The sequence below is a fragment of the Dermacentor variabilis genome, chromosome 9, assembly GCF_050947875.1.
Source record: "Dermacentor variabilis isolate Ectoservices chromosome 9, ASM5094787v1, whole genome shotgun sequence".
In the NCBI taxonomy this organism is placed as follows: Eukaryota; Metazoa; Arthropoda; class Arachnida; order Ixodida; family Ixodidae; genus Dermacentor; species Dermacentor variabilis.
In genome coordinates, this window is record NC_134576.1 from 29,380,430 (window position 1) to 29,402,268 (window position 21,839).

General features: G+C 46.3%; 1 protein-coding gene across 1 annotated transcript in view; it reads left to right on the forward strand.

Moving 5' to 3' along the window:
* Positions 1-14,372, forward strand: part of LOC142558283 (peroxidase-like) — a 112,100-nt gene extending 97,728 nt beyond the window's left edge. The window contains exons 7-9 of the mRNA XM_075670437.1: positions 167-385; positions 11,591-11,760; positions 14,257-14,372. Coding sequence (XP_075526552.1) covers positions 167-385; positions 11,591-11,760; positions 14,257-14,372 — 505 coding nt within the window. The remainder of the gene's footprint in view (positions 1-166; positions 386-11,590; positions 11,761-14,256) is intronic.
* Positions 14,373-21,839: the final 7,467 nt, after the last annotated feature.

Genomic DNA, 21,839 nt, shown 5'->3' on the forward strand with positions numbered 1-21,839 from the left:
AAGCCTAACTATAAGCCCTAAAGATAATCGCACTTACAATGCCCTACAGCTGCCACTTGAACAGCTTTCTGTATTGAGACGTGTTCATGAACGCCTGTCATTCACTTCCTGATTTTACTTGATTCAATATTGCTTTTATTACTTTTATTGTTTTAACACATTGTAGGTTTGGTGATCACGGCGTCACGCGTTATCTCTTCCGGAAGCCCTGGCTTCCATACGGCGGTGACCTGTTTGCCATCGACATTCAGAGGGCCCGAGACCACGGCGTTCGACCTTACGTTGACTGGGTTCAGGAGTGCCAGAACATCACCATCACCAATTTCGATGACCTCAGCCAGGTGATGCCCGCGGAGACGGCCCAGCTTTACGAGCAAGTCTACGAGTGAGTGCACGAGTGAGGCCACTGTGAGAAACATCGTTATGTGGTTTACGCAGTACGCGGTTCGGCGACGTTGTGGGCCAGAAATTTTACAGCGTCAGTTACACCTTTAGGAAGCTCGAAAAATAAATGTTTCCCTTCTACAGAATCAAGGCACGAAAACGTTGGTGGCTATGCAAAAGTTTCACGCATCCCCTACCCTGTGGATGCGGCTGCTGACTGCAGGATCTTTCGAAATATCGAGTATATTGTCTCCGCGAACCATTTTGATGGAAGTGGCTTGTAGTAGTCTTTATGCTTGATCACTTGGAGACGTTCATTACCACAGGTAAAAAAACTATAAAAACAGCGTTCACTATACGAGCCTCTTGGTCACTATTTTGGTGCAATTCAATGGTGAATCTTGGTGTACATGACACTTCGGGTACGTTTAGTGTTGGCCATATTTCCCTGAATGCATTTTTCGTGTCTGTCTTCTTTTTTCTTAAATATACTGACGTTTCAGAAAGGAAGGAGCAGGCTGGTGAGCAGACTTGAGGTGTCTGAATGTCTCCCTACTCTTTAGTATGGCACAGAGAGAAAAATCTGAATGAATGATGTGGTGACTGGAGGGAAAGAGGAAGCGAAGAACGCGATTAGAGATGTCAAGTAAAAAAATAAAACAACCACCCAGAAGAGGGGTTCGGGGGGAGTGAGTGGGAACAGAATGTTCACCGCAAATCGCGTGAATTAAAGAGTGACGAAAAACAGACCACCATAAATTGAGAAAGAACATTTTCCGAAGTCCCAACACTGCTACATACTACTGCATATAAGAGAGTTCCATTGCAAGTCACGTGCATTGCATTTTCCATTAAAAAAAATTACCGACGATTACGTTACTTCCTAATGCGAAATTTGAGCGCAGCAAATAAGCTGTTTCACCTTTTCGATAGATTGAGGCAAAGAAATCGAGCAACACATGTATGCGCTATCACAGAATTTTTTTTTTATTTTTCACACGTATTCCTTTAACAAAGACTCCACTAACAGTTCTTGACAGTCATGAAGGAAGCTTTGTGGTCGGAGAAATAGACTGATATATGTTCGACTTGGTACACCAATGCTTGATTCTCAAAGACGAGATCTATACAAGTGCCTCGCGAGGTTGTCACAGCCTTGGGACGCGTTACGAGCGAGAGGAACGGGATGTTCTCCCGCATAAGTGTTAGGAAACTGCTGTTTGTCTTTATGTCAAGCCGCCACCGATCTGGCTCTCTGATTGCCACCGCACAGGGCGAACGGCAGCTGCAATTTCGGCTCGGGCGGTGCACATATACAGATCCGCCGCCACCGATCTGGCTCTCTGATTGCCACCGCACAGGGGTTGCATTGGAGGAGGAGCGAAGAAAGGAATTAAGTTCGAGCCGGCGCTTTGACAACCGGAGACTCGCAGGAAGAGGGGGGAGGGGGGCGGCGTGTACACCCAGCGGCAAACGATGGGGGCAGAAGCGCGCGCAGCAAGCGGACAACACGATAAAGGGAGGAGGGAAGAGATAGCAGCGACTGACTGATGCAACTGAAGAGCACCCTATCCGCCACACAAGAACAGTGGGGGGGGGACCCTTTCCTCCTCTTTCTGCATGGCGGCGACGGTGTTCTATGCAGTCACGTTATCTTGACTCTCTAGCGGCGACAGCGGCATCCAGCGGTATCAGTCGGTCGCTGCTAGCGCTGGGGGGATGAAAGGGGGGCGGAGCTGGTTACGAGGCCGACGACAACGCCGACGACGACGCGAAACCCAGGAACGGACGCCAAAGAGCTGCGCTCTAAAATATCCTGTTTCGTCGCAGTTGTTTCCATGTCAACTTTTTTTAAAGATGCTCGTATACGACAAACAGGCATTCCTTTCATCGCGGAATCTATTGGGTGTCGTTTAGCATACCGTTTGAGGATCACTGACTCGTCTACGTAGGTAATGCATTGTACAGGATCTTGTAAGCAGCTTCCTGGATATTGCTGGGCTCTCGCTATATGTTTATTCAGATAATTGTAGTTCGTGGTTTGCAAGGTTAAAATGTGGAGCGCGCAAGTTCCGAAGTCCTCCTACATCGGTGAAAGCGCTTCAGTACCGCTTCGGGTTTCGGTGCTTGCCATGCACTGTGCTCTGCAGGTTGTCTTTCAAGTATTGTTCCTATCAAGACTAGTCTCCACTGAACTATACACCATACCATACGACTCCATACATTCGTCAGGCCGCTGTTAGGGCCTTTCAGATGGGAATGGTGGCTGCCCAGGCCCTACGTATATTCCAAAGTGCTAAAGACATGCAACATCACTCTTTGGCCTGGTTCCCTGCGCACCTTGCAACCATTGAGGGTGCCTCGATCAACCCCAACGAGGAGGCACACTCGGCTGCACGAGGATTGACCGACCGTGCGCTGGGTAACGCGTCCTCTCCTGGGTGACCCGAGCCTCTCTGCTCGTACAACGAAAATTGCAAACATAATTATCTGTCAAGAAGACTCCTGCCTTTCCCGGACTCCTCGCTGTGCACGGCCCAAGCAGTCACTCTCAGACTTCTGCAAACAAGCACTTCCCGAGCCCCGCGGCGCTGCACACAATGTACCCCGAAGGGTTCCCAAGGCCGGACTGCCCATTGTGCGGTGATTATGCGGACTTCGAACATGTCCTGTGGGGCTGCGCATCTGCCGGTCCCCCTTTCACCCAAAAGGAAATGGTGAGGCTAATTAGGGCCCAGGATCAGACCTCTCAAATCCTGGAAGTCCAGAGGGCTCGCGACAGGACCATCAGGTTTCACCTGATGGTCCCCGAGTGGGCCTAACCAAGTGACGTTGAGTTTGCTTACGTCCACAGTGGGCCAAATAAGGTTGTTTCACTCACTCACTCACTCACTCACTCACTCACTCACTCACTCACTCACTCACTCACTTACTCACTCACTCACTCACTCACTCACTCACTCACTCACTCACTCACTCATTCACTCACTCACTCACTCACTCACTCACTCACTCACTCACTCACTCACTCACTTACCGATCGAGACGCTACCAGTGTGTCTCAAAAGTCAATCAGCAAATGAACTGTAAGTTTCAGTACAACGGTGCAGTTGCTACAATTAAGAGTGAATAACTCAAGTGAGACCAACGTCTAGTTCTTTATAGATCCCTAAGAATTTGACAGTATATAAGTTTCTTACAGGACACAATGCTGCCGCATAATTTTTATTGCAGCCGCGATTTCATGACTCTATGTATGCGAAATTCGCTTACAAAAATTTCCGGAGTTGACAACGTAATAGACCAGTTTAAGACTTGCTTGTGACTGGAGTGGGCAAGTCGCGCACCGCTGTGGTGTCCCGGAATCGTCTATTCTTACCAAATGTGGCTGGAAGTAAACCGGATTGGAAAAATTCCTGCTTGCGTTAGCGCTTGGGCAGTACGTGCTAAGTGTTTTACAGCCAAGTTGTTAGCCTCTACTTGGCCAGCATTTCTCCTGACGTGCTCACAATAAAGAACACGGCAGCTGGAAAAGAAGTTTGTGTTTTAGTTTCCGCGTAACAGAATTATGCCTTCTGGTATATTCGAATTACAATGCCATGATATCATGTCTCTAGCGTGTGTGTATGTCATACTTTACAAACTTTTTTTGTTATTTTACTTTGAAAATTTTTAATAGTTTAGTAATTCACTTGCACAGGCGGAATGCCTTCAAAAATGCGGAGGGACTTCAAGCGACAACTAGGGAAAGGGCTTTGTCTTTCAGTTTCCGCGCAATAGAATTATATTCGTACTATATTCCGAAGCTATCATGTCTGCAGCTTGTGCCTAAATCGTAATTTACGTATTTTCCTACGCAATTTAGTTTTAAAGCTTAACTTAGTTCAATAAGGCACCTGCGCTTGACGGACAACCTTTAAGGATGAGGATGTATGCTGCGCTTCCGAACGTGTGCGTGCGCCCTTGACGTACGTCACTTGTGGTGGCAGTGCTTGCCTGTATTAGCGGCGAGAATTTGGAGTGGCGCCCTCTCTCGAGTGACGTCATGGCCAGGACGCCGCTCGCTGCGGCTCGCTCGGCTGGCGCGCGCGCTCGTTCCCTTCGTGTATGCCTGGGGAATGGGTGGCTCGTGCCGTACTTCTTGAAGGGTTTGTTGGCCTCTTTCTGCTGTCATGCCTGAACCACAGTTCCTTCTCCAAAAGCGCGTGAGACGAGAAAATTTACGGCTTGGATATCGCAAGTTATGTAGCGTTGAAGGGGTCTACTGGTTTTACACTGCATATGTGCGCTGACTGTCCATAAATTTTGCGAACAAGAATATGTGCAAATTCAACAAGCGAAGTTGCGTATGATGCTTCTCTAAACACTTAACACTCCCTTAGTATTTAGCTATGAGAGACATCGCATTTGACATGGAAGAAAAATCTTGGTAATTGGCGTCAACATGTTATCCGTGTTAGAAAGACACTGCCCAGCGAAGCTGTCATCATGATTCTTATTACTCTGGTGAGTCGTTCTAATCAAGTATGGCCATTTATTAATGCGTAAAGAAAGAGTTAGGCGCGTATTAATTCGCGCCTATCTCTTTTATTTACGCATTATAAAATGGTCATACTTAACTATTTCTGATGCAAAAGTTTGTTGCTACTTCCACACACCTTTTCTGCAACAGGCCTCCAAAAAAGGAAATGCGAATGGCTGCTAACACGACGGCGCTTCATTTAGATTATTTACATAAGTAATTCACAAATACCAGAGTAGCAATCACTTGAAAGAAAAGTTTCGTGGCTAAGATCAAGAGCCAATCAATTGCAAGCGATGAAATGTTTCCAAGTGGCCCTCAGTAGTCTTTATCGACATTGTGGCATACCCCACACGCAACGGTAGCACCCGACTGTCGGTATGGCAGGCACCCAATGTTCGTGAAACCCATCAGTTCACTCCAAATTCGAATTGAAACCATAAAGCATTTTTACAATGCCAGATGCAATGCCTAAAGTATTCTCGAGGTACTACAGCGCAGCTTAGATTGCATAGAAATGGAAAATTCAAGCACCTTCTGCCTCAGCGTGTCTCGGTTCCACGTGGTTTAATTATACAACTGGAGAACTATTCGCTTCGTCGGTACATAAAAGAGAACCTCCCAAACCTTCATAAAGAAAACACTACAAGCCTTACATATTTCACTTGATTTTTCACCCTCCACCGGGGAATTATGATCTTTTCAATATGTCCCATACTACGCATGATTGACCCTTCCACTTCTTTCTGACTGCAACTATACGGTCCAAAAGGAGTATTTCACTAAAAAATTTGGGCCGAGCAGCCTGTGCCAGTTCGCCAAACAGATTCGTCATGTATATTCCTCAAGCAACAGGCACCAGTAAATTTCTCAAGTGCTCGAGTTGAACGTGTAGCACGGAAAATGGAATCTGTATTGGTACATTCCTTTTCCTGCTTGTTCTGCAAATAGCTGTAAGCCTTCATTAGCTTTCTTCAAATTACTGCCACTTAAAATAAACACGTGAAGAACCGCCTAATTTTCAGAAGCAGATACGGAAGCAAGTAGTGCTTGTAGAATGTAAACAGTAGTGTTAGTTATGTCCTTGTGTTACTGCCGAGCGTTTCTCTGAAGAAATGCGAAAATTCGATATTATACCATCAACCATTCGTCGTGAGCAAACCTGTTTGAGCGGATTAAAATCAAAGTAACTGTTGTAGAAGTGGTGTAACTGTTGTGAAGTCGTGTAAATCAAAGTAACTGTGCGGAATATAAGTGCGGAATAAATGTGCGGAATATAAGCGACCCTTATATATAGCTTTCACTGATTACGAGAAAGCGTGTGATTCTGTCGAAACCTCAGCAGTCATGGGGGCATTCCGGAATCAGGGTGTAAGACGAGCCGTATGTAAAACTGCTGAAGGATATCTATAGTGGCTCCACAGCCAGCGTAGTCCTCCATAAAGAGAGCTACAAAATCGCAATCAAGAAAGGCGTCAGGCAGGGAGATACGATCTCTCCAATACTATTCACAGCGTGTTTACAGGAGGTATTCAGAGACCTGGATTGGGAAGAATTTGGGGTAAGAGTTAATGGAGAATACCTTAGTAACTTGCGATTCGCTGATGATATTGCCTAGCTTAGGAACCTAAGGGGACCAATTCAATGTATGCTCACTGACTTGGAAAGGCAAAGCAGAAGAGTGTGTCTAAAAATTAATCTGCAGAAAACTAACGTAATGTTTAACAGTTTCGGAAGAGAAAAGCAGTTTACGATAGGTAGCGAGGCACTGGAAGTGGTAAGGAAATACATCTACTTAGAGCAGGTAGTGACCGCGGATGTGAATCATGAGATTGAAATAATAAGAAGAACAAGAATGGGCTGGGGTGCGTTTGGCAGGCATTCTCAGATCATGAACATCAGGTTGCCATTATCCCTAATGAGAAAAGTGTATAACAGCTGTGTCTTAGCAGTACTCACGTACGGGGCAGAAACTTGGAGGCTTACGAAAAGGGTTCTACTTAAGTTGAGGATGACGCAACGAGGTATGGAAAGAAGAATGAAAGGTGTAACGTTAAGGGATAAGAAAGAAGCTGACTGGGTGAGGGAACAAACTCGAGTTAATGACATCTTAGTTGAAATCAAGAAAACAAATGGGCATGAGCAGGACATGTAATGAGGAGGGAAGATAACCGATGGTAATTGAGGGTTACGGATTGGATTCCAAGGGACGGGAAGCGTAGCAGGGGGCGGCAGAAGGTTAGGTGGGCGGATGAGATTGAGAAGTTTGCAGGGACGACTTGGCCAGAATTAGTACATGACCGGGTTAGTTGGAGAAGTATGGGAGAGGCCTTTGCCCTGCAGTGGGCGTAACCAGGCTGACAATGATGATGATGATGATGTACTACGTTTTTGCGGTTGTGGATCCGTGCATGAAAAACCCTCAATTGGCTGGTGTGCGCTCCTTCGGCTGGCACTGTAGCGTTGGCTTGAGAGCTACATTGTCGTCTAAGAAATGAGTTCTTTAAATAAATTTTCGCGAATGAAGACATCGTAAAAATATATTGGAGGCGGCTGCCATAAGTATACAAGCAGAGAGAACGACGGCGAACAAACGAAAACACCTCAGAAAGCACCCGGACACCGCCCGAATTATAGTCATGTACCCGAACTGTAGCAGACGACAGGCGCGTGTCCGTGCCCTAACGTCACTCGAGCGGCGCTCGCAGCGCCCCTGTAGTTAGTTCTCGGGGCTAATAACGTCGGTTGGGGTGGTTGGGTTGGGAATAACTTCCGAACCAGCTCACTGTACGTGAACTTTCGCAGCGTGGAATGAAGGCGGACACTTTTTCCTTCTTTCATCCTTCTTTTGACGTGAAACGTCTTTGAAAATGGTCCGATGGGGTGGATTGCTGAAACTGCTTCTAAAGAAAACATAATATCGTTTATAACTTTGCAACCGTACAGTCTACGCAACTTTCTTGGTATCGTTGCGTAAAGGAAAGAAGCCATTACATGTTGATGCATATGTGTCGTGCACAGATGGAGCCATTCTTGCGCCAGTCATAATGCAGTTGCAGCTGAATTTAGCCTGTCATGTGCGCTCAGGCAGGCAAAGGTCACCACTATTCCTGAGGAACAGAACGAGAGTGTTCGCGTTTGAATGATCTGACTGAGCCACAGTTGGTATAAACAATCAAACTCAAGCCTGCTTATGAAGATGTATGAAAGTGTGCAGCAGAAATTTCGCGCTTGCTCACTGATGGTGCCAGCGTGTTCCACACGCAGCGTCCAGAAATGGAGTGAAGAGACTCGGGCAGCAAGACGCAGCTAAGCACTTCGTGGTCACCACATTTGACCACTGTGGGCCCACAACAAATAGGCAGTTGCAAGTTTGGCCGGCGGGATCCTTATTATATGTTTCATGAGTTAAGCATGTGACCTTTTTATTGTGTGCGTTTGCCACTTGCCTTAACTCAGGGGTCGTTGTGCACAGGAGTGACCATTCTTCAGCCATGCATGTGTCGCGTGCGACGACGGCGTCATTGTCTCGCCGTGCATGATTAAATAATATCTAAATTAAGCCTCGTGCGTGGCTGTGAGACATGCATAGCTCGGCAGTACGTTTGTTCATCAGAGCAGAGATGGTAACGTGTGAGGGAGCTCCCTATCTCATAGTACGCATACTTCGCCAAACTGGCGCTCATCTGGAGTTATAAGGCAGGCCTACAAGTGTGCAATTTCGTGCAGAAATTTCTCGCTTGCTCAGCTTTCACGGGTTTTTCGACACGCAGCATCCATAAATCGCGTGAAGGAATTCAGGCAACAGGGCCGTGGCTTATCCAATCCCTTTTCTCTCTGTACTACATGTTCGTCTCGATAGGAAGCGTGAACGCAAAAGACTGACAAAAACGCGGGATCCCTGAGACGGCGGCGGTCTCGAGTGGCGCAGTGTCGGTTACCACCATCAGTGCGGTCATTTCTTTAAATTAGTGCCCGGACACCCTATGGAAAAAATTTGGACCAACTACTAAAAGAGAGCGAGCACAAATGCAAAATTACACCCTAAAACCCTAGCTATAACTGTAAGTTAAGGTAGTTATATAAACTTTTAAATGTGTGAATCGAAGCAATATATATATGGTTACATAATTTCTCTACCCTAGTGCCCATACAGCCTCTGCATCATGCAGAAGATGTTTCACATACCCCACTGCGGCTGCGTCCCTTATGAAACCTAACCGAATGTATTTTCTTTCATATGCTAAAAGCACTCATAACAAACTATCTTACCTGGTTCTGCTGATCGCTGTGATCTTTGGAAATGTTTCTCTTATGCACAGATGGAATGTTCATAGGGCGATCTTAGCATGCGTAAAATAAGCAATTATACCAAACTAGTATTGGCAAAAGTAGATTCCACGTGTTTCTGAGACTCCCATTGCTTCTTTCAGCAGACTGCCCTAGCGTCTACCGGTGGCATAGAGCAGAATTTAAACAACTTCGCGGATTTCTGGTTTCGTGTTAACGTTATTTACTACATCAAAGTGCAGACTTCTGGAAGTATGCGTCTGGAAGCGTTATTCTTCAAGTCTATTTCTACATTATACTAATTAAACCGTCACCTGAGCCATTTCACCATTCAGTACCGGGAACACTGGAGTATCACTGAAGTTCATATAGTATCACCTGAAACACGGCCAACACAGCGTCGTGCGGTTAAGAGAAAGGTTGTCTCCGCCGAAGGGGCGTTTGGTTTGGTGGAACTTCCAAAAGGTCTGGTTCTCAGCAACTCCCGCTGAGATTTCAACCTGCTGTCTAACTTCAACGTGACTTATCTACTACATCACATTAAGCATACAATTTGGTCCATAAGAGTGTTAGAGAACGCCACACCAGGAAGAGACCTTGGAAACCGAATTGCAAGGCGTATCCAGCTCGTGCCCACTCCACGAGCTGCGCATCTTTGACTGAACGAATTCTGGGGTTTCAAGTGCCAAAATCACACTGCAATGGGGGACACCGGATTAATTTTGACCACAAGCGGATCTTTAAGGCGCCCCTAATTTATAGGACACAGACGTTATTGCATTTCGCCCACTGAAAATGCGGCCACCGCAGCCTCGATTTGATCCCACGATCTCGTGCTTAGCAGCACCACACCATGGCCGCTGAGCCACCGCGGTGGGTGTGCCACGCGTATCTTTATTCTCTTCCTTTTATGCATGCTAGTTGTGCAGGCCTTGTTAAGCTGTCGAGAGAGGGCGCAACAGGGCCCCTCGCCTATACGGGACGCCGAAACAAACACAGCAGCAATGCAATATGAAGGACTGTACGTGGGTACACTGTGGCTGGCGTTGTGCGTGCCTGGGGGTAAAGAAGTCACACGGAAGCGGCAAGCAGCGCCGAAAACGAGGTCAGCTGCTAACCAACCACATTCTTCCCGACAGACAGCTAGCGGACCAAGCAGTACAATGGGGAAATTGTCAACCTAGTGTTCGCCGTTGATGTCTGCCGCAAGGGCAGTCTTCAGATGTCGATGTAACCACTCGACCATGCCATTGGCACAGGTACGGTGGGCCGTGGATAGGCAGTGAGTCGTACCGACTAGATGAGCTAGGGACGTAACTATGGCGGATTCAGAGTACCGCCCGCGATTTATCGTGACATCGTGGGACCCCGCCGAAGCGTGTGACCCATGTGGAGACAAAGGATTGAGAAACAGATTGAGTATTGATGTCGGGTTAGGGCGCGGCCTCAGGACAACGCGGTTTCACGAACATTACACACGCAGTTGCAACCGCATGAAGAAGCAAGTAGTCCTACAACGTCGATGCTCACCAAGTCGGAGCGTCGGGCGGGTGGTAGGAAAGGCTGACCCGGGTACTTGGTGTGACGCGTAACATTGTCGAATTGGCAGGGCGTGCAAGTATGAGGTCGCTTAAGCATGTCGGTGTTCATGTGTGGCCAGGACGCAGCGTTCCGCCTCGCGTCGCAGCGTTGCTCGCGTACCGGCGAGATAAACAATGTGAATATAAGTAAACAGAGCGCGTCGGCACTTCACTCGGGTAGGAAATGCTGAGGTAAGTTCACTTGGATGTCGCACCAAAGTTGTCTTGATTCACACGGATGACGTAACAGCTGCAGTCGGGGAGGACGGAAGATATTACGTAGCACTTGCAATTCGCATCTTCGAGCTGTGTTGTCGTGATCCGCTCCAGGTTTACGGCTTGCGTAGGAGAAGTGATGGCAGCTATCCGTGAAAGTGTGCCAGTAGCTTTCCTTCTCCACTACTCCCGGTCACCAATGTAGGAGCACACCATGAGGACAAGACGTCAGACTCTGAAACCTAACTGCCAGCCTTGTCGTGCACGTGTACACGCCACGAACCGCGCATCCTCATTCTCTATATATTTTTCTTGTTCATTGTGCAAGCCACCTTAAGGTGTGGAAGGGGCCGCGGCAAGCGTATCTGCAGGAATAATTTTTTTTTCTCCCAGCAGTCGCACATTAGTATCTTAAGAACAGGGAAGTTCACTCTCTCCTGACTTCAGCACAGAAGCTCGGCTTCAGTGGCATCGCTATGTAACATTAACAAAAGACATACTTGCGCTGTAACACATGTTCTGCATTTCAATTTGCAGAACAGAGCGTATTTTTGCCGCCATGCATGAAGCGTCTGCTTGACTTTCATGTGCCGTGCAGAGATGTTCGAGACATCGATCTTGTTTCGGGAGCTCTATCGGAGACACGCCTCGACGGAGCAGAGCTTGGTGCCACCTTCGGCTGCGGTGTGGCCAGGCAATTTCACCTACTGAAATACGCAGACAGGTTTTACTACGAGCATGCCAACCAATCAGGTTCCTTTAATGAAGGTAATAACTTTGAAGTATCTTGGAAAAGCAATCAGTAGTTGAAATGACATTCTAAAAATATAGAGAGCGGTGATAAATGAGTACTCGAGGAATGACATTCTAAGGTTGGTATTCTAAGATGTCGTGCACTACTTGAAATAAGTATTGGCTTTTACGCAACAGTAGCAACAGTTCCTTTAGTCTATCTAATTCGATCATACGGGCAAGGCACCGTTCATTTGTCCAGTAATATAGGGTATTTAACCTCATGCATGCAGTCGCGTGGTATGAAACAATATGATGGACGAACGAAAAGCTTTTAATCTGCGAAATGCTAATTGTTGTGTTTATTTTCGTTTAATGTACGCAGACATGGACGAAAACATAAATGAAACGGGGGAAGTTTAGTGCGCACACATAATAAACACACTTGCTGCCAACAAGAGTTTGTCTACTCGACCTTTAAGTGACACTGCAGTCATTGCTGACGCCTCAAACGTCAGCAGAAGCTTGCATGAAGACCGTTTGAAATTTCTAGAAGACTGCACTGTTAAAAAGTTTTGCACCCTTATGGTTTATTTTGCCTTACAACAACAAACGTCATCTGCCTTGCCTAAGTTTCCATTCTTGCTGTGTCAAACTCAAACCACACATTCTGCTCGTGTCTTCGAAGACCTGGTGCACAACGTTAAAGAATAAAACCAGGGCAAGATACATGATGATTATTTGTTGGAGAACAAGGCAGTCCGAAAAAGGACGAACCTTTTTAAGGGTGCACGGAACCCCCCTTAAGTCCGTTCCCTCTAATAGATTTTGTTGCGAAGTTGTAAATTACGCGCTTGAAGTGAGAAATGTGCTGCTTATGAGGTTTTGTATGCCGTAAGAAATTTCTCTTACCAGATGCCTTTAACATGGAAACACTATCACGCGTCTGATGTCATTTCTGCCAATACCTGCACGCTAATGTGTTTCTCTCTGAGGTCGTCTCACACCTAGCGCCATGGTACAAACCGTTTTGCAAACCATTGTATGCATATGTCATGAGCTTTATTTGGATGTGTGCTGGAAACTGGATTTGCCTCGTTCGTCTCTCCATTCCGTTACACTGAAGGCGACCCCTGACATCATTGACGTGTTCTGGTCGTCGTCGGGCCAGCTCGTGAACCCGGCATCACCGTCACCATAGAGAGAAAACCTCACCACTTGAATTAAAATCCATGCCCCGGCAACAATGTACACTTGAAAGTCGGGCGCGATAACCACGGCGATACATCGCAACAACAGCGCCGAGTAATTACGGCCCGGTATTGGGTGGCAGACTGAGTGTAACAGCGGCTGCATCTGTACAAGTATTTCGAAGGCCAGGACAAGCAATAGAATAGCGGACGAGGTGGACAATATATGCACCTCATGAAAATTGTTCTTTACTAGATTGCGTCGTGTTTGTATGTAATTTTTCGTTCGCGAAAGCGGTGTGGCCAGCACAACCGATGGGTACGGGACAATGACGAGGATGAGGCTCGAGCATGGTTCATAGCGGCAATACAGGACCCGCCTAGAATCTGCCTATTCGTAGAAAACAATGTCCAAAGCATCGACGGTGTCATTGCCCAACAAGAACATCGCAACACTAACTCCATGTAGTTATTTTTATTTTTATTTTTGCATGGTAGCTCGCAGGATTCACTGCACCCCTGTGCCCCATACAGCCCCAACAGAAATGTAAGGGAAAAAAATATCCTCTCAGCTCTTTCACCTGAGACGTCGGTCAGTTTGAATATTTCTTTTTTTTCCTATTTGAGAAAAATAAATACTCGTATATGTAGAAGCATAATTTTCATCTAGGACTTCACAACCTTTTTAAAATTGCTAAGTAAAAAAATTTAAACACAAATATCACAAATCTTTAACTGTGCATCGAAAACAGATACTGCAGTCCTGTAAATCGAATCTGCTAGAGCATATAAAGGGGAAAAATTTGATATCTGACTGCAACTTTCGTAGAGTTCATGCGACTGTACATAAGTGTTGTGAAAGTGCTACTCAGAAATTATTAATGTGTATAAAAGCCACTACAATACATCAGTTTCGTCCGCTCAATGTACCTCAATGCGAGAAACTTACAGAATGTAGACATCGTAATTTATTACTAAGCTATAATCTTGAAAACTTGGTACTTCAGACTTTCTTGAACTCAGCAATCTTTAACAATTCTTTTTAATATTGACGGCATCAACAAAAAAAATTGGATTGCTGCAGTCACTAGATAGAAACAGCGTTTTGCATGTGAGCGGCAAGAATTTTCGTCAAACGCATGCCGTTTATGGCGCACAAATCAATTTCTCTGTTCTCAATATTTAGACCACAACTCCGGAACTGATCGGTTGCTTCACAGAAATCATCCAACTGGAAAAAAGACATTTTATTACCAGCAGACATTCGCACTGATTTGCAATATTTACATCCACGTAAGGTTCAAGCTACTTTGTGTTTATCGTATTTTTATTCTTTCTTCAGATCAATTGGCTACCATTCGGAAAACCACACTGACGAAGATTCTCTGCGAAAATGTATCAGGAATGGACACCGTCGCAACTAATCGAAATGCCTTCTTGCGCCCCACAAATGAGTAAGCAAAACTCAAGCTGCGATGCTGTTAGCTAAGTTTTTCTCTGTCGTTCGTAGAGCTGTGCAATCCCCAATGCTCTTACCGTAGCTTCAAAAATTTACATGATGTAAGTGTCCCTTCCCACCCAACATTGTGCAGAGGGGCTGCCTTTTCATGTTCTAGGGTATTCTTTTTTATCGTATACTGGGTGGTCGATTTGAGGTCTTCCAGAATTTTTTTTTTATATCGCCTGTGGCAGAGAGCATAATTCATGACTTTGAGCTGGATTATTCAACGAGGCGGACATTTGTAGCAGGAGAAATCAAAACACATATGCAAATATTTAACGAAAATTTAGTATTTACCTTCCTAATTAATAACTTCCTGCAAATTTTAGAATTTACAAATTCTAGCCGGTAAGTTTCCAAGACGCATCCACCAGCATCAACATACTTTCTGTCCACTGCAAGACGAAGGCCTCTGTGATCTCCAATTACCCCTGTTCAGAGCCAACCGATTCCAAGTAGCGCCCGGAAATTTTCTAATTTAGTCTCTCCACCTAGTCTTCTGCCGTCCTCGACTGCGTTTCCCTTCTCTTGGTACCCATTCTCTAACCATAATGATCCAACGCTTACCAAACCTGCGCATTACATGACCTGCCATGCTCGGTTCTTTTTTTCTCTTAATGTTCATTAGAATATCGGCTACACCCGTTTGCTCTCTGACCCAAACCGCTCTCTTTCTGTCTCTTAACCTCATCCCTATCATTCTTCGTTCCATCGCTCTTTGCGCGGTCCTTAACCTGTTCTCAAGCTTCCTTGTCAATATCCAACTCTCTGCCCCATGTTAGCACCGATAAAATGCACTGATTGTACACCTTCCATTTCAATGATAATGGTAAGCTTCCAGTCAGGAGCTAACAGTGTCTGCCGTATGCGCTCCAACCCATTTTTACTCTTCAATGAATTTCCTTCTGATGATCAATGTTCCCTGTGATTACTTGACCTAGGTAAACGTAGTTCTTCACAACGTCTACAGGCTGACCCGCGATCCTGAACTCCTGTTCGCTTGCCCGGCTATTCATCATTATATATGTCTTCTGCATGTTAAACTTCAACCCCACTCATACACTCTTTCTGTTAAGGTCCACAATCATCTATTGTAACTTGTCCGCAGTGTTGCTGAATAGAACATTGTCATCGGCAAACCAAAGGTTGCTAAGATATTCGCCGACGATCCTTACTCCTAAGCCTTCGCTGTTTACTAGCTCGAATACTTCTTCCAAACACAAAGTGAGTAGCATCGGAGAGAGTGTGGCCCCCTTTCTCACACCTTTCTTTATAGGTGTATTTCTACTTTTCTTGCGTAGAATTAAGGTAGCTGTGGAATCTCTGTAGATATTTTCCAAGGTATTTATGTAAGCGGTATGTACTCCTTCATTGCGTAATGCCTCTATGACTGCTGCTATCTCTACAGAATAAAATGCCTTTTCGTAATCTATGAAAGCCATATAGAGAGGCTTATTGTACTATGCCGATTTCTCGTTTACTTGAATAAAGACATGGATGTGATTCAATGTGGAGTATGCCTTGCTGAAGCCAGCCTATTCCCTTGGCTGACTAAAGTGCAGTGTTGCCCTCATTCAGTTAGCAATTATTTGGATAATATTTTATATAATACAGGGAGTAAGCTAATGGGTCTATAGTTTTTCAATTCTTTAACGTCTCCCTATTTGTGGATTTGTATATTACTTGCATTCTTCCAGTTTTCTGTGACTCTTGCCGTTCATGGACATCTGGTATAAAAGCCACCAGTTTGCCAAGCATTGTGTCTCCTCCATCTTGGATTGTCATTCCATCTTCTCCTGCCGCTCTTCCTCGTTTCATGTCTTGTAGGGCCCTACTTACTTCATCGCTAGTTATAGGAGGAGTTTCTGTATCCTGTATATTACCGTTTCTCATGGAGGTATCCTGACTCCTCAGCGTACTGTACAGGTCAGTATAGAATTCTTCCACTGCCTTTACTATACCTTCGAGATTGCTGATGATATTACCCTACTTATCTTTCAGTGCATGAATCTTGGTTTGTCATATGCAAAGTTTCCTTCTCACTTGTTTCAGGCTGCGTCCGTTTTTTGCGGCTTCATCAGTCTTTCTCACGTTATAGTTTCGAATATCACTTATTTTCGCCTTGTTGATCAGTTTTGCTGTTCCGCAATTTCTATCTTGTCTTTTGAGTTCGACACTTTCATTTTTGATATTCCTTTATTATGTCCTTTGTTACTTGGGAGAGCTTGCCTACTGATGGCCTTTGTGCCTTGCCTCCCACTTCAATTGCTGCCACTGAAGCCAGCCTAGTTATGGTTTCATTCATTACCTCTATGTCATCATCATCTCTGTTATAAGGCTGCACATTTGTTTGCAAGTACCAGCCTGAATTCGTCTGCTCTTACCATTACTATCTCTAGGTTGACCTGTTTCTTATTGACCAATTTTGCTCTTTCTCTCTTCAAATTGAGGTCAATACTAGCCCTCACTAAATTATGATCACTGCACATTACCCTACCTAACACTTCTACATCCTGCACTATGCTGAGGTCGGCAGAAAGTATGAAATCTATTTAGTTTCTTGTTTCGCCATTAGGGAATTTCCAGATCCACTTTCTGTTGCTACGCTTCGTAAGAAAGGTGCTCATTAATCGAAGCCTATTCCTTTCTGCAAATTCTACCAGCATCTCTCCTCTAGCGTTCCTAGAATCGACGCTGTAGCTTCCAATTGCTTGTTGCCCAGCCTGCTTTTTCCCAACTTTTGCCTTGAAGTCACCCATTACTACACTATACTGAGCTTTCACTTTTCTTATTGCTAATTCGACATCTTCATGAAACTGATCTACTTCATCGTCATCGTGACTGGATGTTGGAGCGTAGGCTTGTATAGCTTTAATCTATACATGTTATCAAGTTTGATTACGACTACTGCTGCCCTATCAATAGTGCTATAGAATTCGTCAATGTTGCCGGCTATGTCCAGATAGATTAGGAATCCTACCCTGGATTGCTTTTCACCTGGGAGACCTTTATAGCATAGGAAAAACGCCGTTATTCAGCAAAGTATAAGCCTCAGCAGTTCTTATAATCTCACTAATGCCGAACATATCCCAAACAATCTCTGATAGCTCCTGAAAGAGTCCCGCTAAGCTAGCCTCACTCAATAGAGTTAGCTGATTGAACATCCAAGATGACATCAGTTGCCAAATATTATTTTCCGAAGTGTGGGACGAAATACATAGGCGTACAAGTTAGTTGTCTGCTTCAATCCATAAACGAACTTCTTGTTCAAAAAGTAAGTAAAGCTGTAGAGTATGTTCACGGCGAGTTTGAAGGTGCATAAGTCCCAACTGGTGTGATTTTAGAAATCCATTTCAAGCCGATTTGTCTTGCAACGTCACAGCTACAATTCGTAAATAGCAATGTGTCCTTAAGTACCTAATTAAGAAGTGAGTGAATTTCCAAATAGTTGAATATGTGTTTCGATCTGTCGTGCAAGTAATGTCGGCCTTTCTCAATAACCCAGCTCAAGGACTAGAATTATGTTATCTGCCACAGGTATATATTTCGAATTCCGTGCAACTAAAAAGTGAACACCACGCATGTGTTTGCAGCCTCCGCAACTCGCATTTGTATTTCTAGCCTGGAGCCTCTTTTTGCTGGACTTCTTTTACAAACTACCATACGATGATCTGCTGCTTTCGTGAACGCCTTTGTTGCTTCTCTATTTCTAAACTACAGCATAAGCTCGTGTAAGAGCCGCACTTTTTTTTCGTAATTTTGGTGAAGTGCGGCCCTGGCAATCAACCTAACTTTTTCTTCGAAATGTTGACGGCATAGCTTTGACTTGTGCGCGCCCCGGATGTACTATTGCATCAGTGGTCAACGCGCAGCTCTCGCCATCAAGTATCGGCAGCCGTCAGTACGCCGTGAACAAAAATTGCCTGACGCGCGCGCGTGGCATCGGGGCACCGGGCGCGACTCCTTCATTGAAACTTTTTTTCCCATATTTTGTGACTGTCAAGTTGGGAATGCGGCCATTACATGGGTTGGGTCCTTACACGAGTCTATAGGGTATTCAGTAAGGTGAAAGTCCTTGAAACGCACATTTTCTTTGACCACGAAACATGCAGGCGATTCTACCCTACGGAAGAGCCCACTAAATAAATGGTATTCGCTCACTTATTCTATTCGCTCCGGTAGGTTTTGTAAAACAATCAACCATATTGTAGGACAATTTTGTAAAGTGTGATATGTCAATCGTATGTACTACGTACTACAACGAATATTTGCTTTTGAATTGTATGGTCGTAGTGGCTTTTTTGTTCGTGCTCGCATCATTATTTAGTGAAGAATCAGTATACTTGCCTAATGCGCAAGTTGTTTTAAAGACAGACACGCAACATGAAGTAGAGAAAACGGGAGCCAAGATTGCTGTTCTTTTATTTCCTGTGTAATGTGCATGTGTTTTGCTGTCTTACTTCAGTCAGTAGAGCGAAACGAAACAGTTTTGGACATTTCCATTTCCTCACCGTCTTGTTTCAGCTGTGTTAATTATTAATACTGCGATAGCAATCATATGGACACTCCAGGCACATCTCTGGTGGCACCGTGAGATTTCATATAAAGTCCAAGGGTGATGAAATCTTCGCCGCGCGCCGTAATGTGTATGTGCGAGTTGTTAGGGTTGGCGTCTGACACCATGTGGCGAGCGGTCATTCACCCTACCCCTGAGCCGGAGCCCACGGGCGACCTCATCCCCTTCCCCTCCTCTCATGGTCGTGGCATCGTGTGTGCTTACCTCATCCACTTCACCTTCTCTTGGCCGGAGAGGTCATTCGCCCTACCACCTGAGCCGGAGCCCACGGGGCCCTCTCTCCGTGCCCTCACGTGTCCTCGACGGAAGCAAGATCCCGCCCACCCTTGCAGAAAGCCTATTTAAGGGGCTCCGAAATGTACTTTGATAGACATCATACTTGAGACTTCATACTTCATGCTTTTCTTATTTTCTTTCAATTACCTTTGAATAAACCGTGCAAGCTTCGCACTAGCAAATCGTCTCGCCCTTGCTTGGTCGCCATGATCTACCGGATGCCTGCAGGCCGCCGACAACGCCACGCTACCCAATAAGTATTGTCGGTCGAGCTTCGATAGGCAGGCGTCGCTACTTCTCGGCAGCAGTACGGTACGCTACCCTGGAGTACACAACAGAGTGCAAGAATGCGAGGGTGAGCCGGTGAACGCGGTTCAATCTCGCGTGCGCAAGCGAGGAGGGTGGGGAGAAACCGCCCCTCTTCCTTCCCACGCGGGGCAGGGGGGCGTCGCGACGAAAGCGGGCGTTCTTCTCCGGCGGCTGCTGCTTACGGCGCGGCCATGCGGGCGGCATATCTTGAAGGTGACCTGCGATGTGGCCAACGTGCGCGCCCGCGCTGGCCTCGTCTTCAAAGCGATCTCCGATGCTTGCATAGTGCGCGTAGTGTCGGTAGCTTCGTATGCACTGTGCTTTCGACGTTTAGTTCTCCTTGAAACGAGAAATGCACGAAAGTCAATTCGCTCACTGCTGCTGCTGCTGCCACAATTCTTCACTCCAGCGTTTTGACACCGAGTTTCCGCGGTGTTACGGCTATGCTAGTGTTCAAGGCATGTAATCCACCAAGCCCATCGACTACTGCGTCAGGTTGTAGAAAATGAAGAAAAAGGGTTTATTCAGCTTAGTTACATGTCTCCACTTACGGAAGCACGCCCCTTGAAGGAGAAAGTTAAACGTCCAAGTTCACGTCAGCATCCTCTGTCCTCACTTTTGAAAGGTCTCTGCTTTTAATACCATCGTCTTCCCTAGGCGAATCGACTATGACATCTCAAGACTGTCCAGCAGCAAATTCCTCTCGTCGACTTCATTGCGATACCACGCCCCTGCTCGCAATAACCCGCAATAAGTCTGCCTCCGAAGAGGCTGGTTTGGAATGTGTGGCAAGCAAGGCAACCGGCGAGCCCCCATTCGTCGTCGTTGTCCCCCCCTTTTCTTCTCTCAGGCTGCCAGGTAAAGGGCGGGGTGAGGACCTTTCGTGGAACCCTGCAACAGTCGGTGTTCACGCTGCTTTTACGTCAGGATAAGCGCTGAGGAATGGGTGCTGACTTGACTCGTGCCAATCGTCTAATCAACTGCGTCTCTCAGTTAGCTGTCGTGGTTCCTTTCATTCTCGGCTCAGGTTTTCAGGTAAAAGTGGGCTGAGAGCCTTTCGTGCACCCTTGCAACAGATGATGTCCACTCTGCGTTGACGTCTGGACAAGTGCTGAGGTATGGGCGGTGATTTTACTAGTCGCAAACGTCTAATTAACTGCGTCTCTGCTAGTGGTCGCGTTTCTCTAGCTTTCATCCTCTGCTCAGGTTTCCAGGTAATGATGGGGTGAGCGCCCTTCATAGGACCCTTCAACCGTCGGTGCCCACGCTGCACGTATGGATAGGAGGTGTGGTGGTTTGACACGTGGAAAACGTCCAATTAACTCCTTTTTTGCCGTTGAGAGGTAACAAACACCTCCGCGGTCAAGAGATTCGACCTGAGGGTCAGGTTGCTCGAAGCGTCGATGTTCGGTCGCGGCCACGGGGATCGTTCTAGTTGTGATTGATGGCTGATGTTACACGGCAGCTCGAGAGCCCCGCTCCCACATCGTTCTGTCCACTTCCCTGCAAATACACAGGCACACACACACACACACACTCGTCGTCGGCGGGCCCGAGCGACACGCCTACCGGACACTATGATCCCTGTATCGCTTCATAATGTTTCATCCGCTTGTGGCTGGGAGTGGCGTTCACGAATGACTACTCCTATCGTTTTGGATGGCCCAGAGCGCGGTGCGCGACTCCTGTGGATGCGAGGAAAACATCGAACACCTATTTTGTACCGGCCCTCGCTACGATATACAACGCCTCTCTCTGTGGGCAACTTTACACCGACTGGACTCAAGACCGCTCCCCGAGTCAACGATAATCGGACCATGGCCACACCTGTCACTGGCACGAAAAGCGATTCGTGCCCTAGTTCACTACTTGAAGTGCACCTGCTTAAGGGACCGTTTATAGCATCCCTGTGTATAGTGTGCCTCCCACACCCACTCAGTAATTACTCTCCCCCTTCTTCATCTTTCTATTTCCATTTACTCCGCCCCCGGTGTAGGGTAGCAAACCGGCTGCTCGTCTGGTTGACCTCCCTGCCTTTCCTGCCCTTGCTTTCTCTCTCTTTACCCTGTCTCCGTCTTCCGCCTGTCTAGACGTGGTCAGCTTTGGACAAGACAGAAATAGGTTGCCTACCTCAATACCATCACTAGCGGATACGTGCAAAACATGTTCCTAAAAAAACTGAGCTCGCGGCCCCGGCCGAGCTCGCCTGCATTCTGATTCTAGCGAAAGGCGACCATTTCATCCGTCTCCCGTTTCCTTACGA